The following is a 22,845-nucleotide window of genomic DNA, read 5'->3' as shown; positions in this document are numbered from 1 at the left end:
GCAGCTGCAATGTAGGATTCATGGCGCCACCTCATCATAATATCTGAGGTGTGTACAGAAAGTTAACACCCATGTGCCTCTAAACTGCAGATTCTCCATTGCCTTTGTCTAGAACAACCACAAGGCCATGATCCTATGACCATCCAAGTACACCCGGACCTCCAACTTCATACAAGGCCTATAAACAACTTCTCTGCGAAGCATTCAGACTAATATTTGCACCTAAGCTTGACATAGGTGTGATAATTAATACAATTAAGAAAGGTGCAAAATTCCACTCTTGGCTCACAGAATCAGGACTCGTAGAACTATACTCTTCCAAATAGGACCTGTGAGTACAGAAATTCTGAAAATAAGGTGGAACTTCTAAAAGTGCAAGGAAAAAAAATAATTACAGTTGGTAGCTAGGAGAATGAAGTATGCAAATTTGTCAGTATAACTACGGCCCTGACATTTGTTGGAAATCACATCTAGCTGGCCTGAGGTAAAAGTTAATGTCTGTAAGCTAGGCTGTACTATAGATGTGTAAACTAATGCCAGACCCTACAAATACAACAACAATGAAAGTCTATCTATGTTGATTCTGTTAATATTGCATGATAGTGCAGTAAAACAGGAGGAACTGTATAACAACTAAGACGCTTTGGGCCTCATGTACTAACATAGTTTGCAGCTGCCAAACCAGCAATCTGCAAAATCACCAGCTTTGGAACCGCAAAATCCCAAGTCACAATTTACAACTAGCATTTGCAATGCAATAGGTCTTGCATTACCAAGAGTCAGAGCTGTTGCCATTTTAAATGATAATGACAACTTCATATTTGGGACGTTATCCATATTTAGTCATGCAGCACATTAAACCTGTATCAGAAATAAACTGTGTTTGTGCATTCCTTCATACACTCGGCATTAGACTATAATGGTCTGAACAGCCCATACAGAGCACCACGGCAAAAATAGTGTTTGGAAGAAGCATGGTCATGTAACCATACTCTTCTCCTAGAGGGCACAATCACATGAAAAAAGAATGACAAAGAACATTGCAGTGTAACCATATAAACAGCCCCTTGAGGGCATAGTGTATTACACATTTTCAGGCCTAGCAGGCCTTTTAAATATTTAGCTGTGAAATCATCGGCATAAGGGTGCAGTGCTGCAGATCGTTACTAGATCTGCCTGTAGAGTCAATAGCAGAAGGTGCAGTACCACTGGTGGTGGCTAGATGTCCCTGTGAGTCAACAGCAGAAGGTGCAGTACCACTCACTGGTTATGGCTAGATGTCCCTGTAGAGTCAACAGCAGAAGGTGCAGTGCCACTGGCTGTGGCTAAATGTCCCTGTGGAGCCAAAAGCACTGAGTAAAGTGTCACAGAACCCTGCCAGAACTTCTTCTAATGTTAGAAGCTCAGAATGTCCCCCAAACCCGGAAATGGCTGGAGAAGTACCAGGTCCTCAGTGAAATGGCTGAAATATTTAGCCATACCGCACATTAAACCTTTATCAGAAATAAACTGTGTTTGTGCATTCCTTCATACACTTGGCATTAGACTGGAATGGTCCGAACAGCCCCTACAGAGCACCACTTTAAAAATAGCATTCGGAAGAAACATGGTCATGTAACCATACTCATCTCCCAGAGGGCATAATCACATGAAAAAAAGAATGACTAAGAACATTGCAGTGTAACCATATAAACAGCCCCTTGAGGGCATAGTGTATTACACATTTTTAGGCCTAGCAGGCCTTTTAAATATTTAACTGTGAAGTCAGCGGCACAAGGGTGCAGTGCTGCAGATCGTTACTAGATCTGCCTGTAGAGTTAATAGCAGAAGGTGCAGTACACTGGTGGTGGCAAGATATCCCTGTGAGTCAACAGCAGAAGGTGCTGTACCAATGGTTGTGGCTAAATGTCCCTGTAGAGCCAACTGCAGAAGGTGCAGTACCACTGGTTGTGGCTAGATGTCCTTGTGGAGATAGTAGCAGAAGGTGCAGTACCACTCACTGGTTATGGCTAAATGTCCCTGTAGAGTCAACAGAGAAGGTGCAGTACCAGTGGCTAGATGTCCCTGTGGATCCAAAAGCACTCAGAATACAGTGTCACAGAACACTGCCAGAACCTCTTCTGATGTCAGAAGCTCAGAATGTTCCTCAAACCCAGAAACGGCGGGAGAAGTCCCACGTCCTTAGTGAAATGGCTGAAATATTTAGCCATGCTGTACATTAAACCTTTATCAGAAATAAACTGTGTTTGTGCATTAGCAGAAGATGCAATACTACTGGTCATGGCTAGATGTCCTTGTGGAGCCAACTGAGTTAGTAGTGTCTTTGGGCAATTATCATCCTTCAGCCCTTGGACAGCATAGTGCATTATATATTCAGAGGCAGACAATGCTGTCAGAATATTATTACAAAGGAAACTCTTAAAACACAAACTCCCCTCAGGTATAAAAACAAAAGATCCAACTATAAAATAACTTAAATATGCAGTGACTAATGGAAGAGGTTATGATTTGTGTGCCCCCCACCCCCAACCTAGTGTGACCCACAAGATGTCCTGGACAGGAAGAGCTCATTGTTCGGAATGTTTTGGCGGTGGGTTCATTGCCCTAGGACCGCCACAGGCTGAGTTATGGGCAAAAAAATGTTGTAAAAGGAATGCCTGCACAGCATTATGGGGAGAGATTCCGTGCATACATTAAACCTTTATCAGAAATAAACTGTGTTTGTGCATTAGCAAAAGGTACAATACCCCTGGTTGTGGCTAGATGTCCCTGTGGAGCCTACTAAGTTAGTAGTACCTTGGGGCAATTACCATCCTTCAGCCCTTGGAAAGCATATTGCATTACACATCAGCAGGCGGAGCAAGGCTTTTAGAATATTATTACAAACAAGGCCCTTATAACATAAACTCCTCTCAACTGTAAAAACAAAAGTTCCAGCTATAAGAAAATTTAAATATGCATTGAATAGTGGAAGAGGTTATGAATTGTGTGCCCCCTCTAGGTGTGAGCCACAAGATGGCCTGGGCAGAAAAAGCACTGCGTTCTGAATGTTTTGGTGGTGGTCCATTGTCCTAAGACCACCACAGGCTGAGTTATGGGCAAAAATGTGTTGTAAAAGGAGTGCCTGCAAAGCGTTATGGGGTGAGTTTCCCCGAGTGCAGTGAATATTGTAGTATCAGGTCTCCTACTGTGCGGGGAGAGACGCTGCTGAGGAATCATTCCTGGGTCGATTGCACGCTATATAAAGCCACAAAATAAATGTACAAACCATGTGCACAACACAGCTACTTGTAATAACTGATTAGGTAAAGTAAGGACCAAGTGAATGGCAAATGCGGAAAACAAACCATGTGTGTGAACACAAGTGCTTACTGACAAACACGAGAGGCAGGAAACAATGAAAAATAGTCCCCCCAAGCAACAGAAAAACATTCCAGGCGTAATTAAACTGTACTTGGCTGGTGCTCTTCAGCCAAATACAGGAGGGGACGAATTGGTTGCTAAACCAGTTAGGAGGCAGCAAAACAAGAGTGACACTGCCTTCAACCTATGGTAAGCAGCAGGCAGCGGCAGGCGGGAGCAAAGTCCTATACTCCATCCAACATGTCTTGCAGACAGCGCAAGCATGCTACCTATGCTCTGCCTAAAAAGTACATTGTGATTCACAATGTGTTTATGAGTAGCAATGAACACCTTGCTATTCATCTCAATACGAAAGGAGGAAGAGGCATGAAAGGGGTGCTCCCTCCCTCCCAGGAGATTTGAAGGGGTGTCTCCTCCCTCACAATTAATCGCAGTGGAATACATCAATGTTTTGAAGCTGCAATTGTGATCACAAACCACTGATGACATAGCATCTCCTCAAAGGAGGTGATATTGCACTCACAAAGTGGACGCTGCTGATTGTGGGTGTGGTATACCTTTACCGGCTGAAAAAAGAAATCTACACATAACTTCAACTGCGCCCTCTTCATGTTACATGTGAGAGATCACTGCAGGACATGCCAAGAAGTATTCAGATAGAAAACAATTTTTCATGCATAAGAGAAAATGAAAAATAATGTAATGGTGAATTTTTCTAGTAACACTAACTGAACTCCTGCAACTGGTCCACAGTACAAGCAATCTCCACAAGTACGATTAGGGAAAAGATACATATACAAAAAAATCATACTTGCCCCGGCATGGTTCCGGGGAATTGTTAATGTGGTCAGCTGTAAATCTCAGAAAAAGTGACAGGTAAAATAATAGCACACAGGGACTTCTAACAAAGTTTGTGACACTCTCCCTAAGCTGGTATGTGAAATTAAGTGGTAAATAAACGAACATAACTCATTGTGGACTGCACGAGATTTTTTGGTTCAGAAACAGGAAGACGTCAATGATGGCAGGCTTTATTGATGTTTGATGAGAGAGAAGATAATATCTAATCAGAGGCAATTAAATGTAAATGTTGCAAAACATTGTCAATTTCGCGAAGTTTGAGAATGGTCAAATTCGATTTTTTGCTTTTCAATCTACTGATTGTGGGATTTTCACCAGCCATTTGTTCACATTTTACATACTCTGTGAAATTGTAAAGTTTTCCTGCCTCAAAAGAACTGCACAGGTCTGCTCTTATTACTATCTGGAATACTGGCTTACGGTAACTATGAAAATGATGAAAACGAGGTCCAAACACAATCATTGCTTCACTGCCAGCAGGGCCGGTTTGGAACCAAACCGTAGCTCTGGGAAAAATGGACAAACCAGCCACTATAGCCTTAGAACCCGCCGTAGCGGGCTCTACCGGCTATTAAAGGCCCGCTCCCCGCGTTAAATGCCCGAGCCGAAGGCGAGGGCATTTAACAAGGGAGAGGGACTTTAATAGCCGGTAGAGCCCGCTATGGCGGGTTCTAAGGCTATTAGAACATTCTGCCACTCAGGGCAGAATGTTCAATTAAAAAGAAAAATGTTCACGGAGCCCGAGGGGATTAAAATCCCCTCGGGCTCAGTGAGGCTTTGTTCACAGCTGTTGCTGTGAACAAAGCGAACATTGGAATGTTGGCGCTGCGGGCTTTTACCGGCCAGTAAAAGCCCGCAGCACTCCATTGTTTTCAATGGAGCCCCCAGTATTCCAATGTTCTAATCCCCCTTCTTCGTCACACTCTCCCAAGGGTCAGTCTGGCCTTTTATTCGGTCTGGCATTTCCCTGGTAGGCTGGAGTCCTAGGAGGCCGGTGTTGAAAGCCCAGGGCGACTCCTGGTGCCTCTGTCTCCTAGCCCAGCTTCCCGATGTTAAATGCAGCAGGGATACAGAGATGGAAAGTCAGCGAGGGAGAAGAAATACAGAAACATAGAGTGATTGTATGGAAAGAAATACAGTGAGAAGAAGGTGGTAGTGAGCATGTTTGCCAGGGCTGCCTTTGGTTCCTCAGTCCAGTCCGTTACCCTCTCTCCTCCTATCCAACCATTTTCTGTCTCTTTCTTTCACTCTCCCTCTGAGATCTTTCCATCCTGTCTTTCCCGCAGCTCTCCATCTTTATCTTAGATCTTTCTTTTCCTCCACTGTCTCTCTCTCTCTTATGCTCCTACTGAGCTTGCTGCAATTAAGTGACAGGCGCACTATAAGCTACTCATGGACTTGAAAAACATGGCTTCCAAAAGCTCCTGCCCACAGGGAAATGTTGGCTGAGATAAATGACCACTACAACCCCAACTTCCAATCTGGGCTATGTAGATAACTGCAATCAATCAAGAAACCCAAATAAAACAATAAGGAATGTTACAGCATCAATGGCAATCAACACAAAAACCTCCAACAGAGCACAAGACCTTCCATACCCCGAACATAGCATAGTTATAGCAAAAATCGCTTGCTATAGCATGGCTCACAAGATAACACATACTTCCAAGTGAACATATGAGACAGAACTCCTCACGTACATCCACTACAGCCCAGGTACACCATAGAGTTGTCTATCATCGTGCTTGTGAAAGAACCTACCTCACGTTTTGCCACACACACACAAATCGAAAAAAGCACATTAGACAGCACTCCCAACAAATGTTCAACACAGGCCAGCTAAGCCATATAGTCAGCTAACACAAAACCCAATAGCACCAAGAAACAGAACACTCACATCTCCATCCGCTGGGAAGGGGCATCTAGCCACATAGAAGATGACAAAGGTGACCTAAATGATGAGAGTTTTATGGCCTTAACCATTATATTCCAAAATCATACACCCAGAACTCAACAAATAGGTCTTAGCCAGTTATTTGAAAATCAGACTAGAATACAGTATCATCATGAACTGAATGAGAAGGTAAGCAGGGAACCTTGTGGAATGTCACCAGGCTCTGAGCTACAAGGCCAGAGCAGTAGTAGCTTGTACACTATATAAATGCAGATGCCAACAAAGCAGGCCATTGGGGCAGCAGAGATTAACTCACTGAACCCAAAAGTCACCTATTCCAGGACACCTAGTACAGCTACCACTCAGCAAATACAACCAATTGTGGACAACAAATGGTGCTAAAAGATTTAAACAAGCAGACCTCTCGTGAAAAAAACGGAGGAACTGAAAACCTTCACGAGTGGTTGCAGTCAACATATGGGGTATATGAGAAAAGGCTTCAGGTTCTGCGTAGACATACAGTGAGTGCACGAGCAGGAGGTAGTCATGTGAAACACGAGGGTAGAAACCCTCTTTACAACACATATGCCTATTTTGAGACAAGACAATGTATATGCTATGAAATATTGCTTTGCAGTGCAAGAATGCTATTCGTGAAGCAGAAAGAGTAGGCCTATAACAAATATTTGGGTTCATGATATATCATCAAGTTTGAAAAAGAAAATAACAGCACGTTCTAACAAGGACCTGGGGATCTTCTTAGACACATCCATAGTTTACTCCTTGCAGTTTGTATCATACATTAGTGTATCTATTCCCTAGTATTATAAAGCACAAACCAGGCCCACTGGAACATCGGACAATACATGGATGAATGAAAACATTGTGGGTAAACACAAAAAATTCAATGTGTTCCTGCAGATAGCCATTGTTATAGGTTTTTGCAAAAAACATCTAAAATAATACCTGGAACATCTGCATTTGTTCACAGCGGGACATATTACAAAATTCAAATTCCTAGAGAGCCTATGAAGAAAAAGGGGGTTGAATATCAGACGAGTGAGCTTCATTTCAACCTGGGTTGGGCCTATTGTTCGGACAGCCCAAGCAAGTGGTCCAATCAAATTTCAACCACAAGAATTGGGAGGAAAAACATCAAAGTTTTGGGCCCTGTGCTCTAAAACCACCTTACCCAAATCAGAGGGACCTATTCAGTTTAACAGCCTTCAATGGAACAATAAAGACATATCATTTCAAGGAAGCAGTTAGCTCTCTCCATATCCTCGATGAGCCCACCTCTTCCCCGAGAAGCTACGCTCGGGAACCCACACAAGCTTTTCAACCCAGCCAGATTTGCTAGACCCTCTGAAGCAATTACCTAATCCCAGTATCTCCTCAGTGGAATACCTCACTCCTCAGTACTACCAAGTGTTCAGAAATTGATTTGTTGGTAACCTACAAAACCTCTAACTGATTACAAACATCCAGTGGATTTTGGGAAAGATATCACGAGACACAGCATATAGTCAGATTTGAGTTCACTGCTAATACTGTGAAATTGTACTGTCACGTTAAGTTGGAATGAAGAGGTAAATAGATCCTACTCGCATCACCCGCTATACCCCTGAGAGGTATGACAACAACTCTATCGAGGTTGGCAGAAGAAGCTGTCGATTTCAGCAGCACATAGTGTGAAGTCTAGACATAGCTGGCAAATAATCAGCAGAGAAAACAGTATCTGCTGTCCTGGAAGGTCCGCGCCAAGAGCCTAAGGTATTGGCAATTATTGTGGCTGCCAAATATCAAACAATAATAACAACAACTAGACTTTAGTAGTTTGCAAACAATGAAGCTTTGCCAAAGCTGCATGCTGACCTCAAAAGCAATTTCAGGTTTTATTCGGTTTCTTTCTTTTAGTAGTTAGGTCGCACATTGAAAAAACTAGTAATATCCTAGTTATTAGCACCACCAAATGGACAATGGTAAATAACTGAATGGATGTACATATTGATACAATGAAGCACATCTTTGTTGTTTAACAGTTGTGCCACAAATTCTGCAGTGGACAACTATTTTCTCACATAGCTGATGGCTTTCAAGTGCATTCACATTCAAAGTTCTGTTCACTTTTAAACATGGAACCTTTAAAACAAAAAAAAATTAGGCAGAAACCTGCCGAGCCAATCAATCTGCAGCCATCAACAAGACGTCGCCAGGTTGAACAGTCGTTCTTTGGGTACTCACAGACAACTTTCCACTGCGGTTGGCTTCTTCACGCTGGGCTAATGCGACAAGGAAGTTATCCTTTAGTTCTTTCCCTGCACTTGCCAGTACCCTATGGAAGAGAAGGACAATTCAAGCGATTCAAACTTTGCACCCATGCACATTACATTGTGACAACTGCACATTGTACCGCCTATACCTTTAACTATTAATCATAACTCACCATATATTACAAAGTAATGGACCTGTTCCTGACTTTTATTAAAATATGGTCATCATAAGGTATATTTTTTACATGCATTGACCGTAGTTCTCCAAGTTCATAAAATATAGGAAATGTGATCATGAGTACAACAGGGGTTGAGTCAGTGAGTGTCGTGTGGGGTTTGAAACATGGCTAAAAAAACAAGATATTCTGTAAGTATTTTGGTGCCTTTTCATCTAAATATGATGTACATACCTGAAATGAAAAGTAAATGCAAATTAAGCTAAGCAGTGGGAAATGCACTATTCTGTGTGAAAAGATCAGTTAGTTAATGCATCCCTTATATCAGGGGAGCAACACAAGCCCCTGCAACACAGAGGGGCCCCTACCCTTAAAGCCCCCATCCCTTCAAGGGCCCCCCTTTCAGCCCAAGGTCTATGAATATCAGTGACATATGGGAGACTAAGGGGCCACTCTTCACATTCTGCCCCATCATTTTGCCGTACAACAGATGCCTGAATGCCTAACCGGAGGGCCACTGATTTGGATCTTGGCAGTGAACTGGGAGATAGTGACATGTATTTTTATAATGCTATGAAGTCACAGTCGGTATCTGAAAGCACAGCAAATATTAAGTTATTAGTTTAAAAAGTGAATTGCACACAGTATAAAATAAGCTGCTGCAGCCTTATAAAAATGAATTACACACAATAGTAGATAGGCCACCCCAAAATGTGAAACAATGTTTCAGTGTTTAGGCGCTTACAGTGCTTTCGGAAGTTATACTCTTAGTAACAGCGATCAGACTGTACCCGACGCAAGCCTGTCTTTATAGATGTATTTTAAAGTGACACATTCCAAAACCAGTTGGTTGCAAAAAGAATAACTTTTATGTCACCATGAAGCTTAAAATGACACCATTAATTAAAGCCAGTGCTGGCTTCCAGGAGCCGTCATGGAGAGAAGGCTTGTTTCTTCTTTAGCTCCCTGTCCCTCATCGCAGCTGAACATTACAGGGACCCCTCCTTCCCTAACTCCCCACGGCCACCCAGGGACTATAGTAACCATTCGCAGACGTTTCATTTTTTTCACACAAAAAGTATGGCAACTGTTTTGGTAAAATAAAAACACAGTTTGGGAATGTTCTCCCTAGCACATTCCGTCCACTTCAGCCTCTGGTAGTGCTTCATTCAGAGGAAGAAGCTCTCAGGCACACAGTTCCAAACCCGACCTTATTGCACCTCAACCGGTAGCCTAGCTCCCATATTAACCTCAAGAGAATACATTTACATGGAGTAAAACGTCACAGCTGATCCCGCAGCATGGATGGGCTGGCACAGCGTGGAGCGTTGCCTGGCAGACCTTCTAGCCTGTCTACATCTTCCGCACAAACAGCCTGCACTATCTGTTTGCTCATAAAGGACAGATCAAGGTCAGTTCAATCACATCCCTATTCATGAACACAAATCTGGCTTGCCTTCATTTGTGCGATACTGTTCACTGAATATGAGAACAGAGTTAAAGTCTGATCCCTGCACAAACAGCAGTTTACCCACTAGCCAGCGGTGCAGTCATTACCACACCTTCACACCCCAGCACAACGCTCCCCTGGTAAACATCAGCCGGTGTAACCTGGTTAAATTTGCAAGGGTAATATATGAGTAAAACTGTTGATTTCACATGTAGTTCCCCATTTTTTGAGCATCAGATCTGAATATGAGGCATTTACTGCATCTAGTACATACCTCAGCCTGAGATGTCAGAACCTTGGGTGGTAAATTCTTAACCTCCTTCTAGCTGACACATAATCATTGGGGTGTGCTACCAGAATATCATGTGGGAAATATTGATGTGCCAAAATATCAAGGACTGGATTATCCACAAGGTAAGGAAATATGTGTAAGTATAAGTTTGTTAAACCTAAAACTCCATCTACTTGTTCCTTTAGGATATCTAGTTAGGGTTACCCAGAGATAGGAATTCTTTGTATTTTTGTCCCTTAGGCCCGTATTTATACTTTTTGACGCTAAACTGCGCTAACGCAGTTTAGCGTCAAAAAGTTTAGCGCCGGCTAACACCATTCTGAAGCGCCATGCGGGTGCCGTATTTATTGAATGGCGTTAGCCGGCGCTAGCAGACCGGCGCTGCCTGGTGTGCGTGGAAAAAAACCACGTACACCAGGCAGCGCCGGCGTTGGGGAAAATGGCGTTAGGGCGTCTTAAAAATGGTGCAAGTCAGGTTGACGCTAAAAAATCGCCTCCACCCGATTTGCGCCATTTTTAACGACGCCCAGACGCCATTTACATGACTCCTGTCTTAGTAAAGACAGGAGTCATGCCCCCTTGCCCAATGGCCATGCCCAGGGGACTTATGTCCCCTGGGCATGGTCATTGGGCATTGAGGCATGTAGGGGGGCACAAATCAGGCCCCCCTATGCCAAAAAAAAAAAAAAAAAAAAAAAAAAATTATACTTACCTGAACTTACCTGAATGTCCCTGGGATGGGTCCCTCCATCCTTGGGTGTCCTCCTGGGGTGGGCAAGGGTGGCAGGGGGGGTCCCTGGGGGCATGGGAGGGCAGCTGTGGGCTCATTTTGAGCCCACAGGTCCCTTAACGCCTGCCCTGACCCAGGCGTTAAAAAGAGGCGCAAATGCGGGGTTTTTTGCCCCGCCTACTCCCGGGCGTGATTTTTGCCCGGGAGTATAAATACGACGCATTTGTGTCGCAGTCATTTTTTTGGACGGGAACGCCTACCTTGCATCTCATTAACGCAAGGAAGGCGTTCACGCAAAAAAAGACGCTCTTTCCTCATACTTTGGCGCTAGACGCGTCTAACGCCAAAGTATAAATATGGCGTTAGTTTTGCGCCGAATTTGCGTCGAAAAAAATGACGCTAATTCGGCGCAAACGGAGTATAAATATGCCCCTCAATATCTTTGTACCCATTTGCATATCTTCTCAAAACTTAGCAGACAAGTTGCACCTATTACATTGGTGACTGATTAAACATTTGGCGGCATTTGGTCAAGGGGGTGCAAAGAAGAAAGGGGGGACCAAAAAACACACTTGGACTCATATGCATTTTATATAGACTTTTGTATTTCACGTAGCGCAAAAACGGTCCGTTGGATTTTGTTGAAATTTGGCAGGTTTGAAGATAATGGTGTGCAGATGATTCTTTTTGTAGTTGCGACTAAAAGGGTAGGTATTTTTAGAGTTACTAGCATTTTAAACCTAGTGGTATCTCTTAGCGCAGTAGCTTCGAGGTAGTACCGCTGTATATAGCAATGACAAGTCATTATCTGATTGGATAATGACTTTCTTTACGAAAATTGCAGGCAGGCATGTTGTCTTAGGGCCACTTTGCCCGTGTTGTAGCTTAGGGCCTTAAATATAGGTAAGTATTTGTTTTCATATGTTTTAAATTATGGAATACCAAGGTACTAGAAAGGTAGTAGTGCAGTACCTTAAACATTTTTTAAAAGATATGTAAAGAAACTGAAAAAAAATTGTAATACACAATAGATCACAAATATAGCGTAGAGTGTCTTTACAATTTTTTACATATTTTATTATGTCAAAAAAGTTTACACATTACCCCAATAATACCTACAAATTACCATATTTCTTAAAACAATTACAAAAAAGGAACATTTTGTGAAAAAACAAGGTACATGCTAGGTATTACCATGGTACTCTGTCAGCTGGTTAAATAAATCTATAGAGAATTATAAAAAAAATCCAATTGATGAGGATCTATCTATGAAAACCCAGAGAGGCACTGTGACTTCCTCATGCTTTCTCTAACTTTGAAGAATAAGGAAAATAAGGAGATATTTCACTTTTGAATTAATCATCCAAATCATTGTTGCTTTAGTAATGTCCCAAATAGATTAGGCCAATGCACTCTATCTGGGACTCCCTATTGGCTTAAATCACGTTTTTAATTAGCTCAAAATAAAGCAGCCCAGCTGGTCTTTCGTCAGCCTAGACGTTGTCATATCTCACCCTTGATGGGAAAGCTTTACTGGCTCCCGATGGCCCAGAGGATCATCTTTAAAACAGGCTGTATAATTTTTTAATCTCTCCATGGCTAAAGCCCTGCATCATACCAGAATTCACCCCTTATCGACATCTTAGCCCATCTGAACCTATTGACTGTTCCAAGAAGCAAAAGGAAGAGACTGGGATGGGCTAGGCTTTCAGTGACTGCTCCTCACACTTGGAACACTCTCTCCCTTGATTTGAGATCTATAGACAATTACATGAGTTTCAGGACACAATTAAAAACATAGTTGTTTAGGCTGGCATATGGCTAATTCTTTTATGTGCAGTTGTTTTCTTACCTCAGCACCAAGATACCTTTTTCGTGTATGTGCACTCAGTAAGTATTTATAACATAACATACCTATTTCCACGGTAATAGGTTGGGAGCAACAATAACACCTTCTTCTTACCTATGTTTCAGGCCCTAAACCATGACTATCCAAAAGTCTACTAAACTGATTATGGCTGCCTTTTAAATATTTAAAGGCAGACATTAGCTGATTATACACTGCCTTGTCCCCGCTATGTACCACGGTTAACCGTTAACTTACAGTGGTATACCATGGCACAATATATCACCAGGGGCCAAATTTGGGACTCTATTGCAATATCCTTGCATTATGCATAGTGTTGCATAGGCAATGCAATACTTACTTAACATTTACCAAACTATGGAAACTCATCATGCGTCGCCCTGCTTTGCTTGGTACATGCACAAAAACTCAATGCAGCACAAGTTGCTGACTTGTGTTTCTCTGCATACCAAAATCTACATTCCTCCAAATGTTCTAGTACATACATACCCCACTACTCTGTACTGAACTACAATGTACACCACTCAACTCTATGCTACTCCACTGCACACCACTTTGATGTACACCACTCTGCTGTATGCAACTTCACTAAGCGACTCTACTCTATGCTATTCCACTATGTCACTCCACTCTACGACACTCAACTCTACCCTATTTCACTGTATGGCACTCCAATGCACACTACTTCATTGTAAGTCATTCTTTTCTACGCTGTTCGCTTGGACAGAGACATTTTAAGGCATGGGCAAAGTGGGCAGTTGCCAAGGACCCCCCCTTTTCAGGGGACCCACAGCCAAAGTGAACATTTTAATTGACCTCAGTCTACCATGTCTACTTCGCCGTCTACACCACTCTCCCTCTCTTTGCCTGCCTATATCTCTTACTCTGTCTCTCTACTCCGCCTCGCCTTAAGGATTTTTGTAGCCCTGGGCAAGACATACATTGATTATTTTTGTGTGACCCAGTTTCTGAAAGTTTAACATATAATTCAGCATAATTTGGGATTACGTAGGCTTAAATTAGCAGGAAATGCTTAATAATTGCAGTGTGGTTCCAAACAGAGCCCCTAACATATTTCTTGCCTGGGGCCCCCAAAATCCTTAAGATCACACTGCATGCCACGCCACTTTGCAACATTCCCCCATATGCTATTCCACGCTACCACACTCCACTGTACACCACTGCAGTATTCACAACTCAACTGTACACAACTCCACTGTAGGCACTACACTGTATACCAATCCAGTCTATGCCACTCCACTGTATGCTACTTGACTATAAGCAATTCCACTGTATACCACTTCACTGAATGCCATGGCACTCTATGCTATTCCACTGAATGAAACTCCACTGAACACCACTAAAATATACCCCAAACCACTCTACAACACTCCATTCTGTGTTTTTCCATTGGGTGCCCCTCCTTTATATGCAATTCCACTATATGGAGGTCCACTTTATCGCACCGCACTGTATGCCACTCCAGTCTACGCAACTTCTCGGTACGATACCCTTCTGTACCATGCTCCAGTGTATGCTAATCCACAGTTCGCCACTCCACTGCACTTCACTACACTGTATGCTATTCCAGTGTGTGGCACTCCACTCAACACTCCAGTGTATGCTACTCCACTTTATGTCAATCCACTCTTCTACCCTCCACTGCATGCTATTAGACTGTATGGTATTCCACTATAGGTTACTCCATTGTACGGCGCGTGAAGTGAGAACACTGTGTACAGTGGTATGCGATAGAGGAATTTGAAGCTAGTGTATTAAGTTATACGTAACACTGTGTACATAGATGCACAACTTATTAATTAGAAGGTGGTGTATAAATTCTAAATTTAAGTTATAACTATAACCTTAGAATTTCTAATGTTTGTGTAGTGTAAATATGGTTTGTATGGAAAGAATAAATTAAGTTTCCTAGCTATAACTTATCTCTAACCTTTGTTGTTTTCATGGAGAATATATATATATATATATATATAGAAAGCAAAGCGGCTCTCAAAAGGCACCGCGCTCCAAGTACCAGTGCTACTGCTGCGGATGAGCCGAGCCCAAGGAGAAATGTGTCAATCAAAGATTAGCAGTGCACTCCATTAGGGGAAATTAAGTCTTGTGTTTATTTCATTTCGAAAGTGGAAACAAAAGAACGAATAACGCGTTTCGACCGTCTGGTCTTTTTTGAGTTCAAAGAATTCTGTTACTATTACAAATCCTATTTATAGTGACATTCAATGCTAATTACAATGCATGTTGGGAATCGTTGTTCTGGAACACTTAATCTTACGTCACAACATAAGGCAAAATAAAGGTAATCTGATAAATCTCATTACGTTTCAAATGAGGGCATAAGTCAGTTCTAATCAAGCAACATTATTTCATCCTCAATGAATGTATACAAGAGGGCAACTTATTGTTAACTGCATGTGTCAATGTGCCTACTGTTTTAATTGAAATTAAATTAAATTAAACTAGGCATTATTACCGCTCTACTAATAATAACGCTTGGTTTTATACTAGGAGACCTATACATAAACATTAGTTTCTTAGTGTGTCAAAAATTATTATTATTGTATAGCTCCAAAGGAGACAGAGAATATTATATAAAAAAAATTAATAATAATAATAAACATATCGGTTACAAGTATATCAAATTCAGCCATTGAATATATAACATATACAAAATATACAAAAGAGCCACGCCTAATGGTTTCAAAGCAATATATATGTGTCAACTTAGATAGTAATTGGCTCTTATTAGTAACTGCTAAGGCGGTGAAAACAGTATAATATACTAAGGGATTTAATACCACATTAATGCTGGATGTTATATAAAATGATTTAAAACTGGACCTACAAATGGGCATAGAGTTCTTCATCATTTTTCATCCCAAAGGGGGCTCTCATTGTCATCTGTATTATAAACCTGGATTTGAGTCGCCTTAACTTTTTAACTCTGTCACCTCCTCTCTCATGTTCCGGGATATGATCAATACCATAATATATCAGGGCTCGCCAATCATTTTGTGTGTGGGTTTGTAAGTGTCTAGCTGTTGCATATGTATAATCCTTATGAGTGATTGCTCTTATATGTTCCAAAATTCTCTTCTTTAATGCACAGATCGTGCTACCAATATACTTGGAACCGCAGTGACATTCAATGACATACACCACAAATTTCGTATCACATGTAATCTTATGCTTGATTACCAGTTCTTGTCCATTTGAGAATGTGACCTTTTTCAAAGATTGTCCTATTTTACAGGCTTTACAGTGATTGCATTTAAAGAATCCCTTTTGTATTTCCACTAACCAATTGTGATCCTTGAGAACTATGCTGAAAAAGCATTACTTTGGGTTCGCTACATAGATGATCTTTTTATCATCTGGAATGGATCAAGGCATGAATTCATGCAATATTTTGACATTCTCAATAATGAAGTGGGTCTCAAATTTACTTGTGAAACAAGTCAAACATCGATTAATTTTTTAGACATTACGATTTATATTGAGAATGATAAAATAGAAACCACAGTATTTCGGAAAAAGACCGCATGCAACAGTATATTACATGGGAAAAGTTTTCATCCCAAATCTCTGATCAATAGTATCTCCTTGGGTGAATTCATAAGAATGAGAAGAAACTGTTCTAATGAAAAAGATTCATTATTAAAATGCTATCAAACTTATGAAAGATTCAAAACTTGAGGATATAACGAGAATATTCTTAAGAAAAATCTCAATGGGATTCAGTCTAAAAAAACGAGAGGATTTTTTGTTCCAAAATAAAGAAAAAGATTTAAAAGAATCAATTAGAATGATAATGCAATACACCAAAGAAAGCACTCTTATCAAGAATATACTGTGTAAACACTGGCAGATTGTAAGAAGGGACCCGGATTTAGGATCCCTAGTTGGCCCTAAGCCACTATTTTCATATAAGAAGGCACCCGGTATAAGGGATATGATAATAAAAAGTCATTTTGTCTTAGAGAAGGATCACAATTGGTTAGTGGAAAGACAAAAGGGATTCTTTAAATGCAATCACTGTAAAGCCTGTAAAATAGGACAATCTTTGAAAAAAGGTCACATTCTCAAATGGACAAGAACTGGTAATCAAGCATAAGATTACATGTGATACGAAATTTGTGGTGTATGTCATTCAATGTCACTGCGGTTCCAAGTATATTGGTAGCACGATCTGTGCATTAAAGAAGAGAATTTTGGAACATATAAGAGCAATCACTCATAAGGATTATACATATGCAACAGCTAGACACTTACAAACCCACACACAAAATGATTGGAGAACCCTGAGATATTATGGTATTGATCATATCCCGGAACATGAGAGAGGAGGTGACAGAGTTAAAAAGTTAAGGCGACTCAAATCCAGGTTTATAATACAGATGAAAACGAGGGCCCCCTTTGGGATGAACAATGATGAAGAACTCTATGTCCATTTGTAGGTCCAGTTTAAAATCATTTTATATAACATCCAGCGTTAATGTGGCATTAAATCCCTTAGTATATTATACTGTTTTGACCGCCTTTGCAGTTACTAATAAGAGCCAATTACTATCTAAGTTGACACATATATATTCCTTTGAAACCATTAGGCGTGGCTCTTTTGTATATTTTTTGTATATTTTTTGTATATTTTGTATATGTTATACATTCAATGGCTGAATAGATATACTTGTAACCGATCTGTTTATTATTATTATTAATTTTTTTATATAATATTCTCTGTCTCCTTTGGAGCTATACAATAATAATAATTTTTGACACACTAAGAAACTAATGTTTATGTATAGGTCTCCTAGTATAAAACCAAGCGTTATTATTAGTAGAGCGGTAATAATGCCTAGTTTAATTTAATTTAATTTCAATTAAAACAGTAGGCACATTGACACATGCAGTTAACAATAAGTTGCCCTCGTGTATACATTCATTGAGGATGAAATAATGTTGCTTGATTAGAACTGACTTATGCCCTCATTTGAAACGTAATGAGATTTATCAGATTACCTTTATTTTGCCTTATGTTGTGACGTAAGATTAAGTGTTCCAGAACCACGATTCCCAACATGCATTGTAATTAGCATTGAATGTCACTATAAATAGGATTTGTAATAGTAACAGGATTCTTTGAACTCAAAAAAGACCAGACGGTCGAAACGCGTTGTTCGTTCTTTTGTTTCCACTTTCGAAATGAAATAAACACAAGACTTAATTTCCCCTAATGGAGTGCACTGCTAATTTTTGATTGACATATATATATATATATATATATATATATATATATATATATATATATTCCACAAAGATGAGATTTCGCTCACTATACGGCTGCACTGAAAAACAGTTTCACAACTGCTGACACAAAAGAAGGGAAGCAAATCTGCCATTCGTTGATGCTCAGCTGTTTATTTCAGATAAGGTGCAAATTAGGTGCCTCTTCCAAACAAAACTGCAATGTCTACGCATTTCGGATGACGCCTATTTCCACCCCACAAAGGCCTCTTCAATTACACATAATGGTCCCTCATTTATTTTGGCTACTAATTGGTGCAGAATAATAGGACGGCCATCTTGTAACGTATAAATCGTCTTGTTGCTAATCATCATACCTCATGTTTGGTTACGGCTTGTCAGTAGTCACTTAATGGCAAATATATCAGTCATGTCATACACATAATATTCACAAAATATTACTCAATATGAAATAAATAAATACCCAAATATGTAAATAAACATGCTGTAATTCTATTAAGACATACAGTCACATTGTCTTCGATATTTGATCTGTTAATAAAAATGCATTCATAAATATCAGATCTTCATTTTATATGTTGAATATCAAATTAGTCAAAAATAAAGTGACATGTGCATAATATAATCTACGAATTCAAAATAGCTTGCTAAAAAATATATAAATACCCACAAATATATATGAATATTCCATTATTGTAATAGAACTTGTATTCACATAATGTTCGATATTCGACCTGTTAGTAAAAATGCATTCCTGAATATAAAATCTTCATTTTGTATGTCGAATATCAAATTGAACAAAATAAAGTGGCATATGCATAGTAAACTCCTAGGACTTCAAGATATAATGATTAATGATTTATATATCATATGGCATGTTATGTCTATATGAGCTGTTTATGTCAATTTTTGGATATGTATATTGTCTAATAATATGATTTGAAATTGACCTCATTGTTCAATGTGTATGATATAATAGTAAAGTGGCCTGGTGCCTGTCATACAACAAAAGTAATTTCTGGTTTCTATTACAATATAAGTAAAGCTACATTTCAAAATTCCTCACTGACACAGATGGAATATAATGAATCTCCTTTACTAATCCACCCAAATTAGATGACTGAGTAGTGTATCTATCTTGGAATTTTTTTTCTCGTAATAATCTATTTCACTGTCATTATTAAGGATGACATAATATATTTATTCCAATAGATATAATCCCCTGTTTGACTCATGGTATAAATAGTGTAAACAGGGCAAATTGACATCCCCACATCCCAACTGTATTGTGAAGCCTTTACCATACCGAATAAAGTGCCATGTGAGAGAGGAGAATCAAAATATTGTGAAAAAAATATATTCTAAAAATTAAAAAAACATCACAGCAAATTTCAGCAATCATGATTTCTACTCTCAACATCTACATATATATATATATATATATATATATATATATATATATATATATATATATATATATATATATATAGATAGATAGATAGATATATTTTAGAAAGGTTCCTGGTATAACCCAGCTTCTTCTACCTCTCGGGGTTGGTGCAGGTCACGGCCACGTAGCCATTATTGTATAAATGAAAGTATGCCATTCCTCATAGGCATAAAAAAGACCTCACTCCAAAGTTCTTAGATGCAAAAATAGATGATATATATATATATATGTACATATAGATATAATATATATGTGTGTCCAAGTATTTCTGGTCCAGTCAAGAAAGGATCAGCTGCAGACATTTTTTTTATCATCCTCTCAATCTGCCCTGTCACGCTTTTTGCCCAACAAGTATGAGGTTGCTCACACAGTGCTGCAGCACCATTTCCTATGCCATAATTATTGTGTGGAGGATTTGTGTGCACCTCCGGTATCAGCTAGAAGACTGGGGTCTTCGGGTGGTAGTTTCCTAGAAACCTGTATATGTTCTGATTAAGCACGCCAGCACTTCTCCACTAAATTCATTCACTGTGGAACAAGATCCTAACCCTGCTATCCTCACTTCAATTGCTTTTAGCGTAGCATGCTGTTTTGTTTAATTGCTTGTATGCTTCAGTCTTGTACCTGCCCATTGGCCAAATAACGATATTGCTCCCTTGCCACAGTTCCTGATTGCCAGCTCTTTTTCTCCTTGCAACTTTCTTATTAAGATCTTATACTGCTTTTGTCGAGAATTCTGTTTAATCTGCACTTTACTTGCTTCACTGTACAGTGTTTTGACCCCTTCAATAATCAAATCATTAAAAACATCAATAGAATCTCTTGATGCTCCTGGGAGAAAAGTTGACACGGTTTGAAGGGAGTATTGGCTTCTCCAAATACATTTAGATGCATCAAATCAATGACATTTTGATTCATCAAGGGTTTTTTAATGCCTAAAGATCCCTTTTTAAGTTCTTTCAATTCTTTGATCAATTAAAGGCTGGAGATTTTTAGATACTGATGATGAGTCACAACTAGTACTTCCCATGTATTGCCAACTTTGCTTTTTGTCAAATGAAATTTCATCAATTTATGTTTCCTAATGAACTTGAAAATGTCAACGCATGTTTAACTGTAATTGAAAGAACTCTCTGGGCAGTATGATAGTCCTAATGACAAAATTTGCTCTTCTGCTTTATTTAGAGTGATGTCCGAGTGGTTAATGATTTCTGTTACTTCTTCTTCCCTTTTTGCTTCTGCTTGGATCTTGCTGCTGTTAAAGAGGTTTTGCCACTTTTGCCTCCTCCGCCTCCTCTTATGTTGTTTTTGTGCTTTGGACTCATAGTCTGAATGTCTGCATCCAATCTATCCTTAAAAAATGCAATTCATTAATTACTGACAGCTTTGCAGTTACTGGTGGCTCCTCCTGATTAGGCTGACCCCATTTCAGGGTCTGCTTCAATTTCCAAACTTAGTTCTGATCCTATCTCTGTAGTTTTACTTTCGTGCAACAGCCTGTTGCCTTCATATACTATCAGCCTCTTAAGGTTGTCAAAGTAGTGTGGAAAGGTAAATATCTGGCCTCTTTTATAGTCCAGCTTATCTCTGATGAATTTTTGTGCTTTATGCTGCTTGATTAATTCCTTAAGTTTCATTAAACGGGTACTGATATCTTCCTGAGACTTATTTTTACAATTTCTTGTTGGGGATCTTTATACAGTTCATCATTTAATAGATGAATTTGCTGTTGCAATATTGCTCTATCAATTTCCACATATTTGACTATGATTTGAAACAGATGATTCAATGCCTTAATGTTGCTGTCCACCCATTCCTTAAGCATTTCAGGATTTGGGTTCTCAAAGCTTGGGACAATTAAAATTCTCAAGCCCCTAGGTCTATACCCCACATCTAAATACTTCTGTAGGGATTTATGTTCCCATCTTTGACATTATCACTGCAAAATTTGCAATAAAATTATTGATTAAAAACTGTGCATGGCGAAGGTGTGAGTTATAGTTACCTTATGGCATGAGTAACAGTTACTTGAAATAACTCTAACTATAACTACTCAATTTTGTGTGTTTTTGAACGAGTAAATACAGAACCTCACTGTAACGTCCCTGTAACCTTTGTTTTTTTCAGTGACTATATATATATGTAAAGGTTTAGTTAGCATTTACCCTCTTCATGTTTTGGTCCTCGATATTTTGGCCCCATATTATATTTAACTTGTTATTTTGAAATACAATTGTCTGGCTGTCTTGACAACATCAGTTTCACAGTTCCAGAAAGATATTCTATATTCAAACCAATCTCCTGCATAAAAATAGTACATAAAATAGTGTAATAAAAAATAAAAAACATTGTACAAAACCCTATAATTGGAATCGTGAAGGACTGGTTGGGTTCTAATTCATTGAGGTAGCTTCACAGGTGGTCGAAGGCCTAAGGCTTGACTCAAGACAAAGCAGATTGGCAGACAGAGAAAGGAACTACTTGACTGCCCACAACCCCAGCGTTAAAGCGCTTTGCAGAAAACACTCTCGTGCAACTTTCTACAGGATAGCCGCCTCCTTCAAAATCATTAAGGATACTGTTTCCTGTCCTGATTGCTAGTGTGATCGGTTAAGGCATTCTGGGTGTTATAGTCTTACTACTTCACATCTGAAAACGGTGAATTGTAAGTGAAAAGTCCAGGACCGGAGACAGTGGCTGTAATTATGTGGAGTAAACTGTAAACTTCGTACTTGTATAGCGCTCTTTTACCCTGAGGGCATCTTGGCGCTTTTACACATACCGCTGTGGAACCCTTCCTGGCTTTCCCTGTGAAGTGCCCACTCCTGGGCACCCCCAAGGTGAAGCCAGGCATCCCTAGCACTGTTGGGGCCATTGTGGAGATTAAGCAAGCGATTGCCCAGAGTGGGACCCCATGATTAGATTGGCACCAAGGCGAGAGTTATCAGGTCTGAGGAAATTGAGCCCAAGACCCACCGAGGCGGGAATGAACCCTGGTCCCAGGCCACACCTCTGCATCAGAGGTCTGCCACTCTAACCATTGAGCCACACTCCTCCATGGAGTGAGTTTGTCAATTTAACTTTCAATCAAATAAATGCCAAAAGCCATGAATTGTGTTCCCATGAAACAATCAGCCAAATCCATATGTTTGATTTACTGATGTCATTTTGGAGCAGATATTATAATGTGCAGGTTATTTTGC

At 39.9% G+C, this 22,845-nt stretch overlaps 1 protein-coding gene across 1 annotated transcript in view; it reads right to left on the bottom strand.

The window, feature by feature from the left end:
* CFAP299 (cilia and flagella associated protein 299) overlaps nt 1-22,845 on the bottom strand; it is a 1,354,103-nt gene that overhangs the window by 867,889 nt on the left and 463,369 nt on the right. The window contains exon 3 of the mRNA XM_069233754.1: nt 8,363-8,453. Within this exon, the coding sequence (XP_069089855.1) occupies nt 8,363-8,453 (91 nt within the window). The remainder of the gene's footprint in view (nt 1-8,362; nt 8,454-22,845) is intronic.

The sequence above is a fragment of the Pleurodeles waltl genome, chromosome 1_2 (genome assembly GCF_031143425.1).
Source record: "Pleurodeles waltl isolate 20211129_DDA chromosome 1_2, aPleWal1.hap1.20221129, whole genome shotgun sequence".
Classification (NCBI taxonomy): domain Eukaryota; kingdom Metazoa; phylum Chordata; class Amphibia; order Caudata; family Salamandridae; genus Pleurodeles; species Pleurodeles waltl.
Note: the sequence above shows the minus strand (reverse complement) of the source record. Positions and strands in the feature narration are given on the sequence as shown.